The sequence below is a fragment of the Tyto alba genome, unplaced genomic scaffold (assembly GCF_018691265.1).
Source record: "Tyto alba isolate M040663 unplaced genomic scaffold, T.alba_DEE_v4.0 Super-Scaffold_5, whole genome shotgun sequence".
Classification (NCBI taxonomy): Eukaryota; Metazoa; Chordata; class Aves; order Strigiformes; family Tytonidae; genus Tyto; species Tyto alba.
Window position 1 is genome coordinate 24041585 of NW_024881326.1, and position 25926 is coordinate 24067510.

Consider the following 25926-nt stretch of genomic DNA (forward strand, 5'->3'; position numbering starts at 1 on the left):
TTCTTCACTCACTCAGTGTGAGGCAGGTTGTTCCAGCCCTGAAATAATTCCTGTCATTCTTTTCTGGAGCTTTTTTTATTTTCAGCCTCCTCCTTTCCTAGCTTGTGTCAGTATGGGTCAGGAGCTGGTCCTGAGTGCCGGGTGCTGGTGCTTTCAGGGTGACCCATCCGCAGGGACTGCAGCTGCCAGCCCGGAGCAGGGGGTCGCTGCCCAGGGAGGGAGGGGGCGGTGGGGACCCGGGTGGGCAGAACAGGGCTCTGGGAGGGCTGGGCTCTCTCATCTCCAGCCTCTTTCGTCCCAGAGAATGGCCACCTCACAGCCTGGCCACGGGCAGAGCGGGGACCTGGAGGGGAAAAGCCATCGGGATGGTAGTGACCAGTGCTGGGCTTAGCCGTTCCCCTAGTCCTGCCTGAAACTCAGCTTTCTGTGGCGACCGAGCAGCTTTCCCGGGGACTGGGACCAAGAGCGGTGCTGGGGAGCTGCAGGCTTGAGCACTGCTTCTCTGCGGCAGCCCCTGTGCTGGGGTAAGGGCGCCTTGGGCGCAGCAGCGAGCCCGTTCCCCGAGATGTCACCTTCCCCGCAAGAGCACGGCTCTTGCCCTGACAGAGCGGGAGCAGCTCCAGCAGTGCCCCACGCCAGCAACCCGGACACGGCACGGGATGGGCTGCGTCCCGGGGGGGGACGGGCTGTGCCGATGGGCCGCAGCACGGGCCCCGCTTTCCGTTCCTCGCTCCTGCAGGAAGGCCCTGAGGACACCTCCGCTCCTGCCCAGCGTTACCTCCCGTGCCAGTTCTCAACAGCCCCGGTGTGCAGGACAGCGTTGGAGCTGGATAAGCACCTACACACCCAGCTCCTGCCCGCCTCCACGATGTCTTCTCGCTCCCCAGCCTTCAGTGCATGCTTTTTTGCCGTGGACATTCAAGAGTGGGTTTCAGAAAAACAATTGAGATGGCAAACTGGCACTTGGAAGAACCGGGGAAGCTTTTATAATGGGTGATATTTAATGCTAGGGCAGGAGGGCACCAGCTGCGGGGCAGAGCAGCTGCCCCCCTGGTGCTATCAGCCCAGGAACAAGAGCTCTGGTGGACACCCTGCCACTGATAAGAGGCAAGATGATAAACTGCCTTGTCCTGCCTGAAGTAAGTGCAATTCTCTTACTGCATCCATCGATGTAAATAAGTTTTCTGTTGTCCTGGCTTTGTCCTCTCCCCTGCCTGCATCTCTCCCTGGTAGTGATAGCAGAGCAAAAGGCACCACAACCTGCTTTAGCCAGAAAGACACACGAGAAATAAATTGCCTCTCTGCACAAATGCTTCCAGGAACAGGAAATTTTCCGTCTGCTGGCAAGGACGTGTGTGCACTCCGAAAAGCCCTGCAGCGTGCAAATGGCTGCTGCAAAAGAAGTGAGACCTGTAAATACAGCAGCAAAATATGCGTCCTGATGGTGAGGCTTAGTGGGCTGAAACCATCCTCCCGTGGGAAAAGAGGATGTTCAGACCTCAACAGGGCAAGAGCAAAGGGACTCGGACGGCTGAAATGCCCTGTTGAGGTGCTCTGAGACACAATCCTGCCTGAGCTCTGGAGTTTGTGGGGTTTTGTTTGCCGAATCCTACATTTCAACCTTTCCCTGAGCCCTGTGGTTGCCTTTAGCAGGGCTGCTCAGGGCTTGTGTGCCTCCGCAGTGGGAAGACCCACGAGGATGCTCCTGTGGCCGGTGCCACTCGCCGGCGCTCACGGGCTGGCAGGAGAGCTGCTTCTCTCAGTAAACGCCATTTTCATCCGCCGTGCGGGGAGCAGAGAGCAACCAGCTGCAGAGATCAATGAAAGAGGAACAATGCCGCTGATGAGCAGAAAGAAAAGTCTGTGCCTGCGAGGAAGCGCTGCTCTTCCCCTGCCACCCTCTCCTGCCCGCCAGCACGGCTCTGCAGCCGCTCTGATTTCATCCCTATCATTGTGCCAGGGCGGTGCCCACCCGCGCATCCCTCCCTCCATCCCTCCCTCCTGCCAAGGGGCTCGGTGCTTCGCTGCCCGACGCCAAGCGCCCCGGCTCTGCCCTGGCTCATCCCAACAGCTGACGCTGAGCCACAGCAGGTCTTAACATGATGGAGAGAGCGAGCAAGCCCGCTTCCAGAGGACGGACACTCCGGGCGTGCTCCGAAATCGCCGGTGAACAGGAGACCTGGCTGGCAGGGGTGCTGCTGCTCCCGCGGGCTGGGGGTGCGTGGGGTGCCACTGAGCGTGGCTCACAGCAGGGCCAGCCGCAGGCTCTGCTTCAGCCCTGCTGGGCTGAGACAAAAATGTCCCCTTCCCTCCCTGCGTCCCAGGGAGGAGGCAGCCCAGCTCTGCAGAAATGCCCTGGCAGGTTGTTAGGAGCCCTCCCCGCTGCACCTGCCGCTGAAGAAGATGCGTCCGTCTGCCCCACAAACCCACAGCTCGAGCGCCAAAAAGCTTCACGGAGCTCCCCGGGGGATTTGGCAGAGAAAGGCAGGCTGTGCCGCCAGCGTGGCGACCGGCTGTCTGCTTCCCCCATCCTTCTCTCGAGTGCTTTTTCCTCTTTCCCGATTTGCCTTTGGCCAAAGAGAAGGGCGTTCCCGTGCTCTGCGCCTTTGCCTGGCGGGAGCAGCTCCGGGCACCTGCAGCGGGTCAGGATGAGACCAGCATGATGCTGCAGCGGCAGAAATGCCGGCTGCAAGCTCCCTGCTCCCCCCTTGCTCCGGCTGCAGCCCCACCACTCCGCATTTTCTCTGCAAAAGGGGAAGTACCAAGTAGCTGTTTGCTATTGCAAGGAGCATCAGGGAAATTAAGCAAATGTCTGGCAATGAATGCAGCCCCCCACCGAAGAAAGCCCCTCCATGAGGTTGCTTGCTTGCACGTGCCCTGCTGTCCGCACCACCCCGTGTCCTCTCTGTGGGCTGGCTAGTCAGGCAGCCGAAGCCATTGCCACAGGCCAGACTGGCCACTGCTTTATCTCAGCTTGAGCCCAGCAGCACCAACCCTGCGACCCCAAAATCCTGCGGAGTGGCTAATGCTCAAGCAATGGGAGCAGAGGAGGAGCCAGCTCCTGGAGGGACCCCCCCCCCACTCCCCACTGCATCCCCATGCACCTTTGAGAGCATGCTTAATTTTAGGAGAAGCAGGGAAGCAAAGCAGCAACCCACAGCCCAGAGGCCCTGGCTGCCGCCCCGGTGTCACATGAGCCGCTTTGTGCCTGGAGGTCACTTCAGGGCTCTCTATTCAGATGCTCTCCAGCAGTTTTCTCTTTCGACATTGCACACACAGGCTGGAAAGCCAAAGCACTGAAGCCAAGAGGGTGTCTGTCTGCAGGAACACTCTCAGACTGAACCGTACATCAGCCCTGCACAGCATGGACACCCGGCTGTGCAGCCAGTGGCCTGTGTCTCAAGGATGCTGTTGCTCAAAGGGGGGGTCAGCACAGGCTGTGGCGGTAAGAGCTGTCACTTCAGTGGACGTTTTGGGGTTGAATAGCCTCAGCTTTACTAGAGACTCTTGCTATTCCTGCCATGGAGATGAATAAAGAGATGCTTAGACCTCAGTTCTCCCAGCTTCAGCAAAGGATGAAGTCGGTAGAGCCACCAGGCTGTCAAACCAAAGGCTCATGCGTGGCCACCTGCTCTTACTCCACCTGGGGACTTTCCATCTAAAACCAGCGGCAAAAGGAAGATCCTCAGCAGACCCCAAGGCTTTTCTGGCTGCACAGCATAGGAGAAGCCCTGCCAGCCATCGGGCTGTTGGTCTGTCCATTGATCCAAGTCGTCATCACCGTTTTGAAGTTATTTTGTGCTGGTGCGAGCGCACGCAGCGCTCCCGGGGCAGTGGTGGAAAGGGGACAGCGAGGGAGAGGCTTTGGGGAGTGTTCCACAGACAGCCACGCTCCAGAGTCATCCAGATGAGCCTGGACTCCATCCACCCTCCCTCCAGATTCTTGCTCCAGCTTCATTTGCTTCTGTCTAGCGCACATGTCCGCCTGTCCCCAGGGGAGCACAGCTGCTGGGGTGACTCGCACACTGAGATTCACACTGATGGGAAGCAAGAACTGAAAATCTGAAAGCAACAGCTGAGTGTGTTCACAGGCATCCCAGTGGGACGGGGACTGAACAGGGGCCAGCCCCATCAATGCCTCGGCTACGAGCTCCATGAGCTGCCACACTGTCCCCGCTGGGTCTCTGTTTGCTTTGCTCATCAAGTTTCCAAGATGAGCTGGTGCAGCCTCCGTGCAAGGTCCCCACAGCTGCACCCAGGTGCCTCCTCCCCTCTTTTGCCTCATCAGGTCACTGACCACATTCCTGCTGCAACCAAAGTGAAGCACTGGAGCCCATCTCCCGTAGCACGAACCAGCCAGGGGCTCTCAAAGTGCGGAACCCCCGTGCCCACAGCACAGGACGCGCCACCCTGACCTCCGCCCATCCACGCTCCGCTCCCTCTTGCAGCCACCCCAGGAGGCTGAGGACAAATCTTCTGGGTGTGTTTCTGCAAAACAAACAGGCTCTCCTCGCCATTTTGTAAGGGAACAAACCAAGCTGGAAGACAGAGCCTGACAGGCCAGCTGCTTTCTATCTGGAAAGCTGGAGCTGGGGGAACGTCGCTGCATCTTAATGGCATCGGGCTGGACGAAAATCAGGATTCTGGTGGCAGAGGCAATACCGGCACTGTTATAAATGGAGCTGCTGTGATAACTGCTCATGGAGGTATTTAGTCTTCAGGATTTGAAGGATCAGTATTAAGCTACGCTGAGAGATCCACTATCCTTGGCATTGGTAGGAGCCAGCAGAATTGCAGGGGAAGGAGGAGCGTGGATGAGTGCGGGTTTGGGAATCGTCCCTCTTGCGAATCTGAGTGTGAGCCCTTTAAAAGGTGCTCTCTGCTGTGTGCTGCCTCCTCTTGCCTTGCTCTGCCCGCTCTGGGGGATTACACCATGCACGGCTGCAGCAGTGCAAGTGTTTCAAGCCAACCTCATGCCCTGCTGCAGGAAGCGAGGGTTTGCTCCAGGGCAGCCTGCAGGTACAGAGCACCTTGCAGGAGCCTTGCTGGCACTGCACCTAAAAATGATTCCAAATAATGAGATTCAGGCAAAGGCTTCCTGCGGTCTGTGGCCTAGATAGCTCTCAGGGCTGGCACTGCTCAGACACACCAGCATCTGTGCCCAAAGCATGGAGAGCACCACGCCTGACCGGTGTTGCTTCCCCAGCCTCACCATCAGCTTCCCACCTGCGCACGGTCCAGGAAACGTGGCAGCGTCCTGCCAGGCTGTCCCCTCCTTTTGAAGGGGTATTTTCAGACCAGATCCTTTAACAGCCCAGGCTGCAGCTGGCTTCGGGAGGAGCTGTGGCAGCGCCAGCGAAGGGGGGCACTGCGCTGTGGTGCAAGGGGGGGAGACCCAGGCCTGTCCTGGAGCTGGATTCATTGCTGAAGCTAGCAGCTCTGCCAGCTGCTTGGCGAGCAGGTTGCAGTCCCACTGTTGCACAGTTCATTCCCACTCCCTTGGCAAATACCGCCCAGCTCTTTCCCCTCTGTGCAGTGGTAGCTTTTGCGTAGCTGAATCACCCCGGGGTGTTTCTGCAGGGAGTTTTTTTCTAAGCTTATTTTTTTTATAAGCTTTGGGGCTCTGCTGCTGTGAGAGCGGGGCGGCGTTCCTGCTGGTTCAGAACACGAGCACGGCGATGAAACCACTCTCGCTGTGCCGGGCTCTCGGCCTGGCTCCCTTTGGGGTGAAACTCAGCCCAGCCGGGCACTCTGGCCCTCCGGATGCCCAGCCCCTGGGACCCGACCATCCCATCCCCCCACTAAGCCCTGAAGCCAGGGTGAGGGGCGCAGCTCGTCATCCCTCGACGTCATCCATCACCCAGGGCTTGCGTTGCTGGTGTGTCACTCCATTGGAACACACGTGTACAGGTTCCTGTGCCTCGGGAACACCTCCTCCCCCCCGCCGCTGGCACCCGGTGTGAAGGTCACCTCGGGGCTTCCAAAACGCCCGGGGTCCCCCCCTCCTGACGTTCAGGCGGCGGCAGGGACGGGGGTGGCGACACTGCGCCTTTAAGAGGGGCCCGTGAGCCGGCTGCGGCCCTGCGGCACGCGCGCTGATTGGCCGAGCGGCCGGCGGGCGGGCGGGGGGCGGGGACAGCCATTCAGAATTTCCGCGCAGCGCTTTCTCCCTTAAAGGGGACAGGGCATGGGCGGCAGGGAGAGCTGGGGCCAGCCGGGCGCCCGCCTCCCTTCCCCTGCGGGTGCCCGAGGCCCCCGGGGACACCAGCATTCATTCTCCTCCCCGACGTTGGGGGGGTTCCCACTAGGGAAATGGTGTCCTGGGGCAGCACAACCCAGACAAGGCACCAGTATCCCCGCGAGCGGCTGGGTGGGGGCAGTGGGAGATGCTGGATGGGCCTTGCTCCGTTTGGAAGGGGCAGATCGGAGCAGGGCTGGCCAGGCGACAGAGAGAAAGTGTGGGCCCACAGAGCTCCCCTTCTCGTCCCCCACACAGGGTGGGAATAATCAAGGAAAGGGCATCTCTGGGTCCTGGATGTGGGAAAAGGTCCCTCTGGACAGGTCTGTGCTGCCCAGGACAGCCTCAGATCCGAGCAGAGCAGTGCTGAGCCCTTGCAGCACTTTCAGAGCCCTGTGTTGACCCGCTCTGAGGATGGGACCGGTTCCTGCAAGGGTGGCTCCCGGTGGGTAGCTGAGGAGAGCCAACTCATGGGGCTTTGTGGCCCCAAGGTCGCATCGGCTTAGGCAGGTCCAGCCAGGAGACCTTCAACAGCCTGGTGCAGCACAAGCAGGGTGGGTTTGGCTGCTGCTAAGCCTGGGTGTGTAAGCACACCCAGAGACAGCTCAGGACTAGGGAAAGATGCAGAGAGAGGGGATGTCTGGGGGGGTCACACCGGGCACAGCTGGTTGGAGATCAAGGTCCAGGACCAAAAAAAAAAAAATCAACCAATTCTCTTAAAGACACAAGGCTTTGAAATACCTTGCTCTGACTCTAGCTTGGAGTGGTGAAGTTGTGCCCTGGTCACATTTTCAAACCTTCCTTCTGCTCCACCAGGCTGGAAATGTGCTTTATTCTGAAGGAAGTGAGGCACACACGAGGACTGGGCATCCACAGGCCATGAGACACAGCAGTGCTATAATCGCCGTGCCCGTGCAGCAGCAAATCTCCCCAGGGAGGTGCCAGGGGAAGGCTGGCCACAGCCAGCCCATGCTTCAAGTGCTCAAGCGCAAGGCAGGAGCCTCTCTGCCGGGTGATGAGGGGAGCAGCTGGGGGCACTGTGAGGCTGTCAGGAAAGCCATAAAGCCTGCTGCAGTTGATTGCTATTAAACAGAGCCTCCTGGCTCTCCTTTACAGGGCGGGAGCCTGGCCTCTGCCATAGGGACCCGCCACAGGTCTCCATCACTCCACCAGCACAGCCATGGAAGGCATTTACTTGGCCGTAATTTCAATTGCAGAAAGTGGCTGGTAGTGTTTATTGAAGACCCTCACACCATTGCTGCCACAAGTGAGGATAAGGGAACTGTGTAGTGGTATTGGACAACACATCAGGGATCATTAATAGAATGAAAATGGTTTTCCCCTGGAGGAGAATAATTTCTTTAGCGACTTCTCTGAGAGCACTGAGAGCCTTGATATGCCTGGTTATTATTATCCCAGATGCACACTTTCCAGCATGAATCGCTGCCAGTGGCAGGGAGGAACAGTCTCAGTGTGAGATGGTAGTTATCCTTCCCCTTCCCACTCACTTGTGACAGCACAAACCCGCCAATGCTCACGGGAACTGCTGGCCCCACTTGCCCACTAGCTGTGCAGCTGGCTCTGCAGAGCGCCCGTTCGAGTTTCATTTGACAAGCCCCAGACACAGCACATTGCAAATCCCTGCTGGATGGGGGTCTGTGGCAGTAGCACTAAGGAACCGACTGATGGTCGGAGCTGAGTCTGGTTCCTCCCTTTGCTGCTCATCTCTCCATGGCCTTCTCCCCGCCCATGCATTTACATCCCGGTGCTCCCCGCCACCTGTTCTCAGCTGGGTGGCTGCAAACCCCGCTGCCTCCCCTGTGCTTTGGATGGTGGGTAGCTTTTTGCAGGTGATTGCGCTTGAGAAAAGTACCTCGCCCATGCAAAACTGTCCCCCACCTCCTCCCCCAGCATTACAAAGATGATACCCCCTCCATGTGCACCTAGGCTCAGAGCTAATGCGTGGCTTCGGTTCCCCTGGCAGGACCCACTTCCCGCTTGGGCTAAAAGCAAGGAGCAGCATGACAGCACTTGTGTGACCGTCGTCTCTGCAAGGAGCTGGCTGCCTTCAGCCTGCCCCGTCTTCTGCTCCTAGAAAGGCTGTAGGTGCAACAAACCCCCAGCTCCTGGTCCCTCACGCTTGCCTTCCTCTTCTCACAGGACTTCATGTGAGAAGAAGGACGTGACAACAGGGGCTGAAGTGCCAGCAATGCCAATAAAACCTATCTCCATGCCACCTTCATGCCATGGAAATGGCACCATCTCCAGGGATTTCTTGACACTTTGCTGAAATTAGCACCTGTAAAAAGAGCAGCTGTATTTAAATAGGATGGGCAGGCTTCTGGTAGGAAGAGGGTATAAGATGAGAGAGCTCTTGGTTTCCTTGAGTCACGTCCCTCCAGGAAGGCACCTCCCAGCTCCTTTAGCCCTGCTCAATGCCCACATCACTGGGGCAAGATGCCCACTGCTGCCTGAAGGTGCTGGGCACTGCATCTGCCCTGCCAGACCCAGGTCTGGGCACCCCCATGCTGGTGCCCGCGCTATTTGGGCTCCGGCAGTGCCACCCCCAGTAGCCAAATCACTGCTACTCACTGAAGCAAGCTGGAGAAGTGCAGGATGCAGATGCCCTGGCCAAACAGCCCTGGCCTCCTCTTGAGCTCAATAATGTGCCCCAAGTCCCACGCGGTGTTAAGGAGCACTGCAAGCGGGCGGCAGCAACCAGGGCCTTTTTTTTTTTTGTTTTTTTTTCCCTTTTATTTGGGGCTAGCAGGTGGCACATGCAGTTCACAGCCAATGAGTAGGAATTAAACAAATCTCGTGCCAGCTAAAGTGGGACATGTGGGTTTTCAGGAGGGGAGCTGCAAGCAGGTAGGGAAGGGCTCCATTAGGGCTGCAGTGGCAACGGCCCAAGGCCCCTCCATTCGCAGGTGGCAATGAGGCACTAACAGATAAAAGAGCTGGGGGAAGCAGCAGAAGGGTTTAGATAGTGGAGCTGTCCCTGAGTTTGCAAGCTGGCAAGTGGAGTGGGGTGGAGGCAGCACTGCTGGTGCTCCAGGGCTGGCAGCGAGGGTGCTTCCCATGTGGGGATGCCCATTGCACACGCGGCTGCCCCATCTGCGGGGCTGCTGGAGACCGAGCAGGGAGAGGACCACAGATCTTCCTTGTGGAGGATGCACTCCTGTCTGCCATGGCGGGGAGGGAAGGGAATCAAATGCTTCTCTTGTTCACTCAGCTCCTTATTAAAGTGTTTTTCCCTAACAGGTCTTGTCCTTTGCTTTTGCACTTACCCACTAAGTGAATGCCCATGTCCCTGCCTGCCCCCACCACAGGACTAAGTGAAAGGAGGAAACATGTCTGGAGCAGGGCAGTGGGGGTTACAAACACCTCTTCTCCCCAGCGCTCTTCTCCCGCCCAAGTCAGCCTCTCCCAGACACCGGCCGCCTGCCTGACCTGAGCCCAAAGCTGGCTTCGGTGGAGGCTCACGGTAGTGGAAGGGGCCTCACTGGGTGGTCAGCAGGGCTCTGTGCACAGCATGGTCCCTGCAGACCAACAGTGCCATCCGAGGGTGGGAACTGCGATGGGAGGGAAGTTTGCAGCTGGGATGGAGCAGTAATTAGTTATGGATGTGTCACAGGTTCTGGGAGCATCTCATTGATGAAGTGACTCAGATCTCAGAGGTCCCGCAGGGTGGGAGACGGTGGGTAGCCAAGAAGGACTTCATAGCCTTTTGCTGCCTGTTTCTGCATGGCTTATTGGTCTGTTTTGGTGCAGCAATCCCCACCTCAGCTTCATTCCTGCCCCACACCCTCCCCTTACTCCCACCTCTGCTCTCGCTGCCGCGAGATGCTCTCTCCGCATGGATGACATCTCCCAGCCCCCTGGTGCACCCCGGCCGTTGAGAAGGTGCAGCATCTCCCTGGAGCACAGGGCTCATCAGCCCAGCATCCTCCTGCAGGGCCAGCACCATGTGCTCTGGGAGATGGCACAAGGAGCAGTAGAAGATGCGGAGATGATCCGAATTTCTTAAAGCCTGAAGTGTGAAGTTCTCTGTTAATGCCAGCACTGCATGTTTTCCTTCCATGCACATAACCACGGTTTTTCATTGATTAAAATAACTCTGAGCAAGCTTGCTTTGCATGCAGGCATCCAATCCTTCCTTGCCTCAGCATCCTCCTGGGGCACTGGGTTCTGCAGGGTAGAAACACTTCCTTATGTGCAGCTGTTGGCTTTGTCTTGTGGCATCTCTGGGTCTTTGGGTCAGTGCCACCGTGCACCCAGGTCCCCTAACTGACTGCTCATCAGTAAGAGCCCCCGGGAGCGGCAGGGTGAGGCTCACCTGCAGAGCTGTTTCCGAGGTCTCAGCCGCAGTGCAGTGCTCGACTGCTTGAGGCCAGCATGGTGGGGACAGACTCTCTAGACTTGCTTGTCCAGGAACATTATGACTGTCCTAAGCTTGCAGCTGGGGAAATTTCAGTGTAATGTATCGGAGCCACAACACTTGCTCCATGGCATCGAGCATGGAGCAGCACGTGATTGTAGCATCCGTAGTGCAATGAAGGTAACCTGAGCAGACAAGAGGCGGTGAGTGGAGAGGACAGGCTCTGCACCGTGCGGTGGGGACTGGGGGGTTTGGGGACGACATGGATCCTAATTATGGAGTGTCTTCTGCTCCCTCCCCTTTGCACAGAAGCAACCGTTCCACTTGACCACTTGGGAGCAAACACGGCAGGAGCCCCTCTGTCTGCAGTGGTCAAGTGCAGAAGTAATTTTTTATTGCAGTTTAAAGAGCTAAAGAAGCAAGGAGTGGACAGGGGTGTTTGACCGGCCGTCATGCACTTCCTCCTCCCACAGCCCTGCCTGTGAGCAGGGCCACGTTGCGCTGGCTGCACGAGGCCAGTAAGAGCCTGCAGATCTCGCAGCCTGAACTGCGGTGTTGAACCACCACGTCCTGGGGCTCAACTTGAGGCACCCCCTCCCGCTTCTGTCTCATTCCTTTACCCGTATCCTGCAGGAGCCCTACTGCACACTTTTCATCGCTCTTTTACATGTTTACGTATCATTTCTTCAAGTAATTCTTCACCCACCCTAGTGTTTATTACAACCCTTAAGCATTAGGTGGCTAAGTTCAGGTTCTAACTGGTGAGATGTGGTTTTTTGTAATGATTTTTCTTTCTACCTTTCAATTTGTCTGGGGGACTCCCTTCTGAACTTCTTTCAGTCTGGCACTTCTGTGCAAGAGGTGAGGGGCTGCCTGAGCTGCCCTGGGAGCAGCACCCTTGCTCTGCTGCACCAGTGGGCACTTGGGCTCTGCTTTTACCATCCCCTGACGGCAGCAGGTGGGGGGCCCAGCAAAGGCCCTGGGGGTGTCTATACCCCCAACGCACCCGCTGCTCGCCGGGCAATGGCAGCATCCCCAGGGTGCTGTGCTGGGGTACGTGGTAACATTTCGAGCAAAGCAGGGGGAGAGCTGACGTGGGGATGCAACAGAGATGCCGCCGCCGGGCTAATGAACCAGGGTTCAGGCCTGGAAAAAAATTATTTTGTACGCCAGCGGACCACGGCTGGTGCGAAGCGAACCCCTCTCGGTGTCCACCACAAAGCTGGCCCTGCTGCCCGCCGCCGTGCTGGGGCCGGAGGAGCGGAGCTGCCGGGTGCCGCTGGGGACGGGCTCGGGGCTCGGGCAGCGGCGGGGGCTCCCGCTCCTCCCGGCGGGTTTGGGACCCGCGCTTCGGGACCTGCCCCGTGGGGCGGGGGGTGAGCGCGGCCGCGGCCCCCGGCGCCCCCGCGGCCCCCGCGCTGAGCGGCGGGGCGGGGCGCGGAGGCTCCGCCGGCGCGGATTGGCCGCGGGGGAGGCGGGGGATGCTCCGCGCCGCCGCAGGTGCCGCGCCCCGCGCTCCCGAGCCGAGCCGGACCGGGCTGAGCCGAGCCGAGCCGAGTCGAGCCCGGCCGAGCCGAGCCGAGCCGAGCCGAGCCCGGGCGAGCCGAGCCGAGCCGAGCCGAGCCGAGCCCGGCCGAGCCGCCCCATGCAGCCGAGCGGGCCGGAGCCGCTGCCCCGCTCCCCGGGCCGGGAGCGGCCGCGGGACTGAGCAGCGCTGCGGGCGATGCCGCGGCGCGTCCCCGCGGAGATCACCGCGCTGTAACACCCACCCGCCACACACCCCCCCGCCCGCCCCTCCTCCTCCTCATCCTCCTCCTCATCCTCCTCCTCCTGCTCCCGCCCGCGGGGCCGGGGGTGCCGAGCGGGCGAGGAGGCGGCAGGCGCGCCTTACGCGGGACGGGGGCCGCCGCCGCCCCCCGAGCATCCCTCCCTCCCTCCCTCCCTCCCTCCCTCCCTCCCTCCCTCCCTCCCTCCCTCCCTCCCTCCCTCCCTCCCTCCCTCCCTCCCTCCGCGCCGCCTCCCTCCCCTCCCTCCCTGCCGGCTCTATGGTGTGAGGGCAGCGATGCACAAGCACCACCACTGCTGCAAGTGCCCCGAGTGCTACGAGGTGACGCGGATGGCGGCCCTGCGGCGGATGGAGCCCCCTTCCTACGGCGAGTGGCAGCACGAGCAGTACGGCTACGGCGGGTACGGCTCGCAGACCCTGCCCGCGCCCGGGGGGGCCGCGCCCGCCGCCCGCGGCAAGGCCAAGCTGGGGCCCCCCGCCCGCGACCCCGCCGCGCTGAAGCCGCCGCCGCCGCCGCCGCCGCCGCCGGGGAAGAGCGCGCCCAAGGTGAACGGGAGCGGCCCGGGCTGGTGGCCCGAGTGCACGTGTTCGAGCCGCGACTGGTACGAGCAGGTACGGGCCAGCCCCCCGGGAGCGGCTCCCCGGGGCGGGACGCGGGGGGGGGGGGGGGGGTCACCCGGGGAAGGGTGGCGGGGGGCTGCCGGGGCGGGTCGGCCGGCGGCATCGCTCCGGTGGGCGCTGCCGGTGCCTCGGGCTGGCTGCCGCGGTCCTGCTCGGCGGAGATGCTCCGCGTTAGAGCAGCCCCCCCCCACCCCCGGGGCCACGCTGGGCCACCTCGCTCTCGCTCGGTATACAAGGCAGGTGCCGGGCGCGATGGTTTTTCGGACACCCCCACCCCGGGGGTCTTCACCGCTTGCGACGCCGTTGCCCGAAGCCCCGGCAGGGCCACGGGCATCCCCGTGGACTGTGTGCGGCGGGCGTGGGGCGCGCTGCCGGCCGGGCGGCCTCGCCGGCTCGTGGAGCCGGTTGCCAGCGCTCCCAAACTGGCACCCGCTCTCCACTCAGTTGTGGTTTTTCCTCGCTCTGCTGCTACGTCCCTGCTCCCCGAGATTATTACGTAACCCTGCTCCGGCTGCTGGCAGGCTGTGTGCATTCTGCCCCATTTCACTGCCTCCATTTCTTCCCACACACGTTCGTTTTATTAGTGTTCTCCTCCAGGACCCGTTCTCAGGCTGTGTCTCTCTTTCTCCCCTAAATGGAGAGACCAGTCTTGTTTTGAACCCAGAAGCCGGCTTAGAAAATGGTTGGATCTGTTTGCAAAGCATTAAAATGGAGGCTAGACCCTGCCTGAAAAACAATTTACCCTGCTTTAGAGAAAGGCATTTCGATTTGCTGCTTCTGCCTCTTTCATTCATTACCTTCAAACCTCACATGATTTCTTATTGATCCTTCTAATTATTATTTCAAGACACTGTAGCAGGCAGACACACGGGAATCAATGGGAAGGAATTCTCTCCTCCTTTCCCCTCGGCAAACACAACCCTCTTCTTCCCTTCCCCTGGTTTTTTTCTTCATTACCGTCTCAGTCAGTAGCTCTGGTTGAAATAATTAGATTCAAAGCTGATATGCTCAGATGATGTTTACAGAAAGCACCCAAAACCCCAGCCACCTTCCCATCAGCCTGGTCCTGCTTTCTGTCTTTTTCTCTGCCACTCTTTGCATCAAAATCAGCCTTGGCGCTCTCTCTCGCCTGCTGATTCCTGGCAAGCATTCTTCCATCTTTCCTTTGCTCTCTCTTGCCTTCCCTCCATCCAGAGCAGCGAGCTGGGTAGGAGCAGGGAATTGAGGCATGTCTTCTCCCTCCTTTCCACTCCTGCTTGCGTGAAAGGTCCGGCCCAGGGTTCCTGGTAAGACGATCGCAAGCAGAGTGGGAAGGAAGCGATGCCAGCTGCATCGCTGCCATGGCAGGCTGGGCAGGGGAGCCTTCCCATTTTTGCAATGGTGGAAGAGAAATCATTGTCTCTTTGTGGTGCTGCCACCGAGCCCCAGGGGCTTGGGCTGCTCTGAAAGTCCACGTTGGGAATCTCTGCTTGGCCTTAGCCTTTCTGAAGATGAAAAAAATAAAAAAAGAAAAAGCTCCTCAGGGCACTGCAAGTGACAGAGGATGCCAGAGTGTGAGGCTACGTGAGCATAGCCAGCTCCGCATGTAGAATATGACGTGTGTGGTATGTGCGCTGCCTGTATCAGAGCAGGCAGGATTGCTCCCTGGTGTGTAGCAAATGTATGCAATGAGCAAAGCTTTGCAGCAAATACCTCAGTAATGCTCCCCTTCTGATCCAAGGGTGCCTGAACTGTCAGGAATCCATGTTCTTGCCAGTCCAGTTGTGGGCAGGGGGGCAAAAGGTGGTAAAATGGAAACAAGCTGGGCACGGCTTGTGCCCGGGCAAGACAAGGTTTGGCTCTAGGAGGCCGGGAGGTGTTGGGCTCCGGGTACATTTGGCCAGGGGCCGGGAATGTGAAGCTGCTTCCCTTCGCAGGAGCTGAGGAGGCAGCCTCTGCATCCTTGAGAGCCTCGGCTAGAGGCAGGGCTGCCATTTTTCAGGGCTGCCCCTTTAAATGAGCTCCCTGTCCCTGGAAGCACTTCCAGCAGCAGAGGTGGCTTGAAGGGGTGTGCGGGCCGGGAGGCTTCCTCGGAAAGCAAGGATCTGTTCACCTTCCAGGGAGCCACCTCTTATTTAAGCCTTTTTTTTTTTTTTTTTTCTCCCCGTGCTTTTTCTCACAAGCAGAGAAGAGTGTGCACTGCCTGCATGCGCTGGTGCGGCCGCGCGCGTGGATGCTCTGACATGGGAAACGTGCTCACGGTTGCATATGGTGGTGCATGTTCTCTGACATCATGCGTACTCGGAGACCCTGTGCGTATCTCCGCGGCATGTGAGACGTGCCCACACGTGCTGTCCAACACACAGCACGGTCCCAACGTCAACCTGCACCTCCTCCCACCTCCGGTGCCCCGTCAATTCTCTCCTCCTGCCTCTCCCCTTCTCTAGGACACAAATTAGCTTGCTCAGGCAATGCCAGTAACTGAGAACCCCTAATCCCGACCTTAGGGAAGGAGTAAATCTCCAAGCTCTGGGTTTCTCATTTCTTTTTGCTTTGCTTTTTGTCTCCCGTCTGAGATCTCTTTCATTTCTTCTCCTTTATCTATCCACGTTCCCTGTTCGTTCGTCCCCGCTCCCTGTGCTTGCTGTCATCGCTCTCCTCCATTGTTCCCATCACCATCCCTCCGGCTGGCCCTGCGCCCTCCTCATGTCCCCCCTCGCTTTCTGGTGGGGAGCTGCAGGCCTCCCCTGCCAGACTGGGGTGAGAGGAGGACTCCCTGCTTTGGGGGAGGAATGGCAGCGCGATCCAGGGCAGCGTCCCTGATGCGCAGCACCAGGGGAGCAGAGCGCTCAGACCCTTCCTCTCCCCTGCACGGGGGCTCTCAGGAGGGGAGTGCTGAGCCTGGCCATGCCCGTGGCCCTTCTCCGGTGCCGCTCCCTGCGCTGAGGGTCTGGCAGCCTCTGGCACCTTTCCTTCCCGCAGGGAAGATCTAGCCTTCTGCCTTAACTCACCCCGAGGTCCCCGGTACCAGGCACAGCGACCAGAGCAAGTCCCCCCATGAGGTTCCCAAGGGTCTCACCAGTGTTTTCATGTGCGTTTGGGGTGGCTGGGGGGTGGGCACCTCCTCTCATGGCTGGGGAAGGGGCCCAGGGCAGTGTGAACCCCTGTCATAGGGTTGGGAAATGCCCTCTGCCTCCAGGTTTGCTGTCCTACCTTGGCCAGAAATGCGATGTCCCGCTGTCCCCGCTTCCTGCAGCCCCTTTCTCCCTCTTGGGGGATCAGGCGGATGCAGGGGGGAGGTTAGAGCAACATTGCAATGAGTCCCTGACCACCTGCAAGTGCGCAGAGCGTGCGGGGCTCGTGCGGTGCCTTCTCCTCCCTGGCAGAGGCATTTCGTGGCCAGGCAGGTGGCAGAGGGGGACAGGTCCTCCTTGCCGGTCTTCGGCAGTGAGTGCTTCTCTGAAGGTAGTGTTTTTCCACGCACAAACGTTGCTTGTTGTAGTTCCTCCTATGCGCTGGGGAATTACCTGGAGTAGGTGGGCACAGGGTGGCACATCTTGGTGGAAGCAGCAGCCTCCTTTGCCGAGCCTTCAGACGCTGCTGGGCTTGGGGCTCCTGGCTCTGGGGCATGGGTGGCAGGGGGAGAGAAGAGCCTCAGGGGAGGTCACGGGGGGTCTGGGCTGGGTTTCTGAGCGATGAGCAGGCATGGCTGGAAGGAAGGAGGGAGAGCACCGAGGGGGCAGGCGGGAAGCCAAACGCAGGTTGCTTCGTGGGAAATGGCTGAAGCCCCAGATGTTCCCTGGGGAGGCGCGAGGGAGGGTGAGAGGAACAGGGTGCCGGGGACACGGAGGCAGTGGAGGTGGTGAGGTTGGCAGGGTGATGTTGCTATGGCTACTCCTGTGCTATTCATAGAAGAAATTAGCTAAATCTTTGCACTGAAAGGTGGAGGAGGAGAGAGGAGGAAGGCGTTCTCCGTGTTTGGAGGGAAGAAGCCAAAACAGGAAGGGGGTGAAGTTTTCCCCCTCAGCTCTGTGCCTCACTGTGGAGGGGCATTTGGGGGAAGCACCACTGCCTGACTTGCCTAGCGCTGGTAGGATGCGGGCAGAGAGGTGCCACCCCAGGGGAGAGCTCCCCAACAGAGCATCCACTCCGAGCCCTGTGTGGCAGGATGAGCTCTGCATCGTGCCAGGAGCACAGGAGACATCCTTTTAATTAAAGACAGCCAATCTGTGAAAGGTATTTTTGGCAACCTAAATGTAGATACAACTGTAGTGAAACTTGCCCTTCGCGTCTGGCTCCGTTGCGGAATGCAGTGCTTGCCTGCTCCTCACCCCACCGGTCTGCTTGGCCTCTGCTCCGCACTCACGGGTGGTCCCCCTGCCCTCCCGCTGTCTCCAGCATCTCTTCCAGTGTGTCCCTCTGCCAGCCGGAGTCCCGGGAGGGTCTTCCCTCTCCACCACTCCTCATCGCACTCCACTCCCTCGTTGTGAGAGTTTGATTCCCATCCCACAGACCTGTTTGTCACCTCCTCACTCACAATGTGTAAATCTTCGTGTCTGTTCCTAATATATCTCCTTCCATCTGATTTCACCTCTCAGCTTGTTTCTTGGGCATCTCCGTCTGGTGATCCTGCTGTCATCACCCAGTTGAGCTGCTAGAACCAGGCTGCTCTCCTTCCCCCAAACCCAGCCTCGTACCCACCCTCGGCCCCTTGCCCCGTGTACCTGGGAGGCAGCTGATATTTCTGACGGTCTTGACCTTCCTTTCCTGCTGCCCAGCTGGAACCAAGGCCCTGCTAATGCTTTCTAAAATCACTGCCCCTCTCTGTGCGCCTCCTGAGGAAACTTGTGCCTTAACACCCAGATGTCAGATGACCCAGTTGCCCACACCCGCCCCGGAGCCACCCGTGTTTTGCTGTCACCATCTCCTGGACCGTTCAGAGGAGGGTCAGATGTTCTCAGTGCTCCTGCCCAAAACATACAGAGTTCATTTAGGAGTGGACAGCTGAGGACATTTGTCTCCTTGATTTCTTTATTCACCTGTAAGGCTTCTCCCCCTTCCCTTAAGCACGTGAATCCCTCAGACAGCGGCTGTGCACTTGTGCTTGCTGACCCTTCCGACATCTCCCATTGATACGATAAGGGATAACACTGGAATTAGAGAGGGGAGTTGAAGCACTGAGCTTAGCTCCTCTTGTGCTGGATTACCAACCGCTGCTTGCCAGCCAGCCCAGATGCGCAGACCGTGGCCCCAGAGCTGCACCCCACTGCTGGTTTTGGGGCGTTGAGCTGCCGGAGGGGCCCCCGGACCATCCCAGAGAGAGGCACTGGAGCTGGTGTCCAAACAGGCCATAGCAGAGATGTAGCTGCTGCTGTAAAGGCAGAGTCTGAAGTGGGAGAGACACTATCAGTGCAACATGTGAAAGAAGAGGAAAGTACCCACCAAAAAAGGGAGGATGTGGCCCTGCTATGTTGCCAGAGGAGGAGGAGGAGAGCGCATTGGTGAGGCAGCCAGGGCCAAGCATGGGCAGGTTTCAGCAGGGATGGAGCCCATGTGAAGGAAGTTGCTCCTCGTGAAGAACCTGGGGGTGGCAGGAAGACCTTCAGCCTCCACCACGGCGGCACCTGCCCTCGGCCCAGCTGGAGGGATGGATGCTCCCCGCAGCCCCAGGGCTGTACTTTCTGCCTGGCTCTTCCCCCGTGGTTTTGAGCATTCCATGGCTGGGACCTGCCTGAACCCAGTCCTGACCGGTGCTGGGGATTCGGTGGGGATCTGCCAGTCATCCTCAGAATGTGCTCGAGGGTCCCATGGGGGGCCTGCATGAGAGGGAAACCCAGGGGACGGCCACACCAGAGGTCCCATCTGGGTACCCTGGGTGTGGAGGTGGGCGGGAGGTGGAAGGGAAGCAGAAGCTGCTGCCGCCCCTGGAGAGTTGCCTTGTGCGGGTAAGCCCCTCAGCACGTCGCATGTCGTATGCCGTGATGAGAGGAGAGGAGCTTCCGCTCCTTCCTTAGCTGTGAGTGCTCATTTAGAGAGAGGAAGTCATTAAGGCTAATCAGGCCATAATCAGCCATGGCCGGGTGCCCACAGCGCACAGCCCCGTGCAGGGCGCTCCCCAAGGGGACCGTGGTCTCGGGGTTCGGGGGAAGAGCAGGTCCAGCACTGGTCTGCGCTGGGACGCGAGGAGCTCGGTGTGGTTGGGGGGTAGGGGCTCAGCCCCCCATGCCAAACCCCCACGCGCTGGCCAGAGGGACAGTGCGTCTGTGGCTCAGCATCACAGGGGCAATTCAGGAACGGGTGTAACCCTTGCTGTAAGGTTGTGCCAGCGCTGCGAGTGCGGTGGGCTGCGCTAACGCTCGCAGCTGGCTTTAACACATGCAAAGATGGGATGATACAGGGATCCCTCAAGGGCCCTCGTTGCAAATCCAACAATATGCTCTGAACATATATCAGGGACTTGGAGATAAAAACTTTTAATACAGCATTTAACAAGTTCAGAATACCTGAATCTGAAATGAAGTTCACCGTTTAGTCTGCAGAAGCTCGCTTGGATGGGGCTTGCTGAAGGGCTGCTTAGAGGATGTAATTATTTCTGGGGACACATGGTGCTTCAGAGCACCTGGGACCAGGCCTTAAATACCCTCTTGTCACTTTTGTGTTAGCTGGAATTTAGTTTGAGGCTCTGTCGATGGATCTTGGTTTGCTTTTGTCCCGCAGAAACGTGGTTTTGAACACTTTATAACTAGGTGTGCACCGAAACTTACTGAAGAGAGAAAAACGGGGTATTTGAATCCCAGGGACCAAAGAAACTTTTATTTTAACTCTGTCCCTTATTCACTCTTCTTTTTTCCCTGTACACATGTATTTGTTTGAGGGGGCTGGGGGTGGGGAAAGCACGTGAATCTTTCAGATGATAATAACTCTTCCTGTGAAAAAAGGAATTGAGTCAATTTTATTTGGTACCACCAGGTCAGAGGGAAGCTACTGGAGCCCAGCACCTCTGTAAACTGGGTCACTTATTTTAGCGGGCTGAGCCTGGAACAGGATGTCTAACTTTCAAGTATGAGCACATTGGCCTTAATGGTTTCTAAATGGAAACTTAGACTCCACAGAGCTTCTGTTTGGGGAAGCTTTCTTCCTTCCCCACTGAGTGAAGGCTTTTTCCAGTTCCTATTTAAGCTTACTCTTTTTTAAAAAAAAAAAAAAAAAGGGAACCAAAACAAAGATTCAATCCTTAGTAGCTGCTTGTGTTCGTGTTACACTTTGGGCACTTCAGGGGCTTTGCCAAAGATCCTTGTGACCAGGGACCTTTCAAGTCCCGCGTTCCCCATTTCCGGATGGCCGCAGTGCTTTGAGCTGGAGCTGCGGCGCAGCTGTGGTACAGGGGCTCTGCTGCTGTAGCCCTGGAGCCTGCTCACGCTGCCCAAACGGCCCAGCTCTGACGTCTCCCCGAGGCAGCCTGGAGAGGAGGACTGCTCTCACCCGCGGGCCACCACGCTGCCGGGGAGCAAGGCATGGGGGCACGGGCAGCAGCCGGCGCCTGGCCAGCCGGGACCAAGGCAGGGGGCTGGGCGCCCGCAAGCTCCATAGTCGGCCCCGGCATCGTTTCCCATGGGTTTTATGCCACGTCCCAAGCTGTGCAGAAGGAGGCCATGGGGTCCAGCTCAGCCTGTCGCTTCCTTTTGTGCAGGCACATTATCAGGTGGGGTGTGCTTCCCCCTGCCCAAACGGTGTCAGCCAACAGGCCGCTCTTGCAGCGAGTGAGAAAAAAAAATGCAAAAAGAGAGTTATTTTGTCCAGCCCAGTTAAAGGGAAGGGAGACTCATCTCTGGCCATTAAATTCTTCAGCCTCCAGAAGTTTCCAGCCTCCATTTTCTTTTGCTCCCTTTCCTTGTCCCAGCCTGTGGGAGCCCTGAGGGATGCAGCTCTCCCTCGGGGCTCTGCAGCCCTGTGATGCTCCCAAGCACTCTCAGCTCTGGCCACCATGTAAAGAGCCCATGAAGGCAAAAAGAGGTGAGCGCAGGGAGCTGTGAGAAGCGGACCAGCCTCTGGCAGCAGTGTGATAGCTCTCCCCTTGAGAAGAGAAGGGATAGGAAGGTCAAAGCATGGATTTGGTATTGAGAAGTAGGAAAAGCTCTACATCTCGTGGACCAGCTGGGAACCAGGCTTCGGTCCGGGAGGGGATGTGCCATGCGTCATTTCTTAACAGGAGGTCTGTGAGGTGGCTTCCCCGGGCACGGCCAGGTGAAAGCCGAGGGGGTCTGTAGGTGTGCGGGGCAGGGGGGGTTGGAGCAGCCCAGAGGGACGGTGCCAGCACCCCTCTGCTCCACACACGTGTCCTCTGGCAGGGGCAGAGCCCAGGCTTGTTCCCTCCCTCGCCTCAGGAGCCGGTTTCTCTCCTGCCTCGACCTCAGAAGTGCCCCCAGGTTGCTGGGGATGAGCTGTGTCATCTCAGGTGCTTTGGGAGGTGATGTTTTTAGCAGCTAGGTGTTGGGCTCCGGGTCAGTGCAGGAGGCGGCCCCGGCGTTGGGAAAACCAGCGTCTGTGCGAAGGGCAGGGAAGTCTGTCAGGAAGCAGATGAGCGTGTCAGTGTTTATCAGGGTGAGTGGGGGTGAGCGTGGGCTTGCCGTGTGCGCTGCACTGGCAGGACCTGGGCTTGCTCCTGGGAAATTAATTCATTAGCTCGCTGCAAACTCACTCCCCGTGGCAGCGGGAGCCTGTCAGTGCCCGGGCATCCCGCAGCTGAGCCCACTGCCGTGGCAGCCGCGCACTGCTCCTCAGCGTCCCTGAGCCAGTACCTGCATGTTCGCAGCTAGCTGGGGGCCTGCCACAGAGCGGCTACTCTCATAACTGTAAATGCACAGCTTTCTCCATGGTTTAACACCCTTTAAAAAAAAAAAAAAAAAAAAAAAAAATCAAAGCAGATGGAGCTGGGCAACAAGCAGCCCAGTGTGTCCACCCTGTTTAGATGCTTCTCTTGGGCATCTCCTCGCTTCCCTCTTCCCCCGAGAGCTTTTAAAAGGCTGTAAAAACTGAATTTCACTTATCTCCAGAGCCATTTCCTTTTGAGTGTTACTTTTATACCTCAGTTGGCATAAAGCAAAGGATATTAAAAAGCAGATTGATTTTTCACTCTGAGCCAATCCAAGCAAGCTGCAGAAATAAAGGAGTTAAGTTAGTAGCTTGCTCCTCATACACTAGCCCAGTGTCACAAATAGTCGCCCTGTGCTGCGCATCTCTCGACGTGTGACACACGGGGCACACCGGCCTTCTGCAGAGAACAGCTCTGTTCTCTAGGCCTGGTGTTTTTCAGCTCTGGAGCTCCTGTTTGAGTCCTGTTGCTGGTTCAGATGAAAACGGGTTTATATGTGGGCACAGTCCAGTTGCCGTTGGCCTGGGACATCCGCAGTGCATTTATTTTGTCTGGAGGAGGTACATACTTCCTGACCTCTGTGGACTGGCCCCCGTGCTGGCTCTGTGGAGGATGTGAAGCTGTTGCAGAGCTTTGGGATTTCAGCTCTGGAGAGAACATCTTGAACTTTCAGTTCAGAATCTCCTGGCTTGGCTCCTGTGTGCCAGCCCTGAGAGCAGTCCCTGGGGAAGAATGCCACAGGACAAGGCTCGGCCCTCAGAAGCAAGCTAATGAACCTCCTGCTCCTTCATTTAATTGCAGTTTTTCTTTTGCTTGGAAGTTTTGGAAAATCATCATGTTTTGCAATTCCTACCTTTGCCCCAGCAGATGACAGCAATAGAAACGGAGATGAAGAGTGATACCTATAGATGTTTGGGGCTTGGCTGCCTCCAGGTGACTGTGTTAGTGCCCCTGGGCTGCCGAGGCCAGTCATCCATGGGAGATACAGCCCAAATGGCAGCGGTCCCTCTCAGATGACTGCCCAAGAGGTGATATCTCAGGGTGTCTCCGAAAGACCGCATCTTGCACCTGGGGTGAATCTGTGCACTGCTGGCTGTCTTGCTGCTCCCTTCACATGCTGCAGTGGAATCACTCCAGCCTGAGGGAGACTGTCAGGGAGGAGATGTCCCTCTTGCCCTGCACGCAGACCCACAGCCTCCTCCTGATTTTGGCCCGTGGAAGCAGCTGCCCCCAGATGGGCTCTAGGCTCTCCTGGGGCCTCTGAAGAGAGCCAGCCCGTCTCTGGGGGCTGCAGAGGGCAGGTTGCTGCTCCCTCTGTTAGCACCTGGGCTGTGGCTGCCGCCGGGACTGACGTGTAGTGCTCGAGTGCTAGTGCCTTGACACAGGTGAACGCGAGGCTCTGCTTCTCTCAGACCCCATGAGACCCGAGAGCTGGAATCCTGACCTTCAAACCTCAGCCCCCTTCACTGCTGTTCCTCCCGTTGCTGCCCAGATTTTCCCAACAGCTGTCCTCTGCCTCACGGGCTTTGCACCTCGATCGATATCTCTGCATCTGTGCAGTGACCCCCCTCTCACTCCCCAAGGTCCTCCTTGAGTACTACTTTCCACACAGCCCTTGAGCCCTTGGGTCTGTGCAGCCCCTTGTGCCTCTGCCTGAGGAAGGGAGTTTGGGGCACCTCCAGCTCCGCTGGGCTTTAGTGGTTCTGCTGCCATTGGGTGAGCACTGTAGGGCTTGGACCTCTTCTCTTTCCATTTGTAAACCCCCCAAGCACAAACAGGGCTTAGTAAATAATAGTAGTGTGATGAAGCAGTTTAAATGGAAGAGATCTGACAGCCCCCATTGAATGTGACTTGAATGCACAGCCCTGTTCCCTCTCCTCCCTGCATGCAGCAGGCCCCTGCTCCTTAGGGCATAAATTACTTACCGTTCCCTGTAGAATCAAGGGCATGGTTAATTCACCAGCACATTCCTGCTGCCCGGAAAAAAATGATGACTTTCTCTCTCCTCCCCTGGCTAGCAGAGGGCTCGGTACATGTGCGTGCCTGACGGAGGGAGGCAGAGGCTTTTCATTTGCAGGCCCTCTGCTTATTTCTGAGTCTTAGGTCTTGTCTGACTCTGCAGTAGAACAGGCAAGGTGCAAATGTTTAAATATTTGCAAGTGGAAGATAGAGCTAATGTCCAAACACCTTTCTTGTAGTAGCTGGAATAGCTGGCCACAGGAGACAAGTGGGAATTTCCTGGTCTGAATTCCTCCTGACCATGTGTGACTTTATTTTAAGCAGCCACTCACATTTGGCATCTCCTGGGTCCCATCTGGAGTCAGAGTGGGAAATTGTGCTCCTAGCAGTATTTTGAGATGTAGAAATCACTAGTGTGGAATGGCTGCGAAGGATGCTCAGTGTGCAGTGAGCAGGCTAGACAAAATATGTCCTTAGGGCTCACCACTGTGCGAGCGAGGCGATGTGATGTGTGATTTGTGGGCTATTAGTAATTCAACAAAGAGACTGCAGTGGGGCTCAGTGGAGGACTCAGGCTGGACCTGCGAAAGCCTCTATAACATTATCATACAGAGCACTCCTCCCTGGGAAGGAACCAAAGCATCATTTGTGGAGTTGACTTCATGTCATAAATCACGGGGCACATGACAGGCTACATTCACTTAGGCTGCCTCTTTTGCATCCTTCCTGGAAACTCATCTAATAAGAGCTGGCCTCTGGCACATCAAGGTTCAAACATCCAACGTTTGTTAATTGCTGGCAGTAGAAGTGCTTCTTTTTTGCCTTGAAATGTGGAATCCCTTCCTAGAATTGCACTGGGGACTAATAAAAGCCATTGCCAGGTTTAATATATGCTATCTCACAAATTATCTGGACTAAATACAAGGACTCTGTACCGCCAGAGAGGGGATATTCCCAGCTTAACACTGCTTCTGGGCCATGGAGATCCCAAGACATTGGACCTGAAAATTGCAATTCTCTTATGTGTGTGGGAGGGGTTTGGCAGGAGTGCTTGGAAGTGGTCATATTTGCCTGAGCTAGAGAATTAATTGCCATAAAAACTATGGTTTTGTAACCAATAGTTACAGCTGCAGGAAAGATCAAAAAGCATCTGAGTAAATCAAATTAACTACCTCCTGCTCCATCCATATGAGAGCAGAACCTTTCAGGGCAAGATATAAACCACAATCCGGTTGACCCCTAATACTCCCACCTATGAAATGAGGAGAGTGAAAAGTCCGGAAATACGATCAGCTGAAACAGAAGACAGCGGAGACTGCCATGCTGGGTGATGTGAGGAGGCTGGTCTCTGTCGGGGGCGTATAAACCCAGAGGAGAGCAACGAGGAGGTAGCCTGCTCCTGCAGAAATATCACAGGCTCGGCACGGCCATCAGGCTGTGCAGTCCAAGCACCCTCGTTACTGGACGGGTGGCAGTTCCCATTTACTGCTGCACTAGCCCACACCTAGGCCTGCTTGCCCCCCACGCTGATGTTTCTGATGCCCAGAGGCAGAAGGTTCACCTCCCCGTGTAGCTCATGTCTCAGCCTTTCCCTGGCTCGCTCTGGCTGTTGTTCTCCGCACGAACTTTGGGGTGATGATGTGAAGCCCGACTCGCCCCTGACACACCCCACCACCACCACCACCCTCCCCGCATTTTGCGCTGCTTTTGCCGGCCTCGTAATCAATCTTCAGTTTCTCCCTTTTTTTTTTTTTTGCCGCTCCTGCCTCACCCTCCCGCGCCGGCCGAGCCTGCTGCGGGGGAAGGGGCTGCGCCGCGGGCTCCGGGGAACGCGGCGAATTCAGGAGGTTGCGGCGCTGGACAGCTCCGGCGCGGCGGCACCGGCGGGCGGGGCCCCCCGAACCGCCCCCCCCCCCCCCGGGACAGCCCCCCCCCCCCCGCCCTTTAGGGCCTCGTCCCTGCCTTCTCCTGCCCTCGGCGCCCGCATCCCGCCCTGCGCAGCCCAGGCGAAGGGGGACTTGGATGGCGGGAGGTTGATGGGGAGCCCTGCAAGGGGGTGGGGTGGGGTGGGGGGGTGAGATGAGCCGAGGCTG

General features: G+C 57.8%; 1 protein-coding gene across 8 annotated transcripts in view; it reads left to right on the forward strand.

Moving 5' to 3' along the window:
- Positions 1 to 25926, forward strand: part of DLG3 (discs large MAGUK scaffold protein 3) — a 78701-nt gene that overhangs the window by 12434 nt on the left and 40341 nt on the right. For 3 of the 8 annotated variants that reach the window (XM_042807484.1, XM_042807485.1, XM_042807487.1), the window contains exon 1: positions 12467 to 13014. The exons of 3 other annotated variants lie outside the window; for them this stretch is intronic. In XM_042807484.1, the coding sequence (XP_042663418.1) occupies positions 12679 to 13014 (336 nt within the window). In that variant the 5' untranslated portion in view covers positions 12467 to 12678. Of the gene's footprint in view, positions 1 to 12465; positions 13015 to 25926 lie in introns of those variants that run through there. 2 more of the 8 variants (XM_042807488.1, XM_042807489.1) reach the window with 1 other exon arrangement.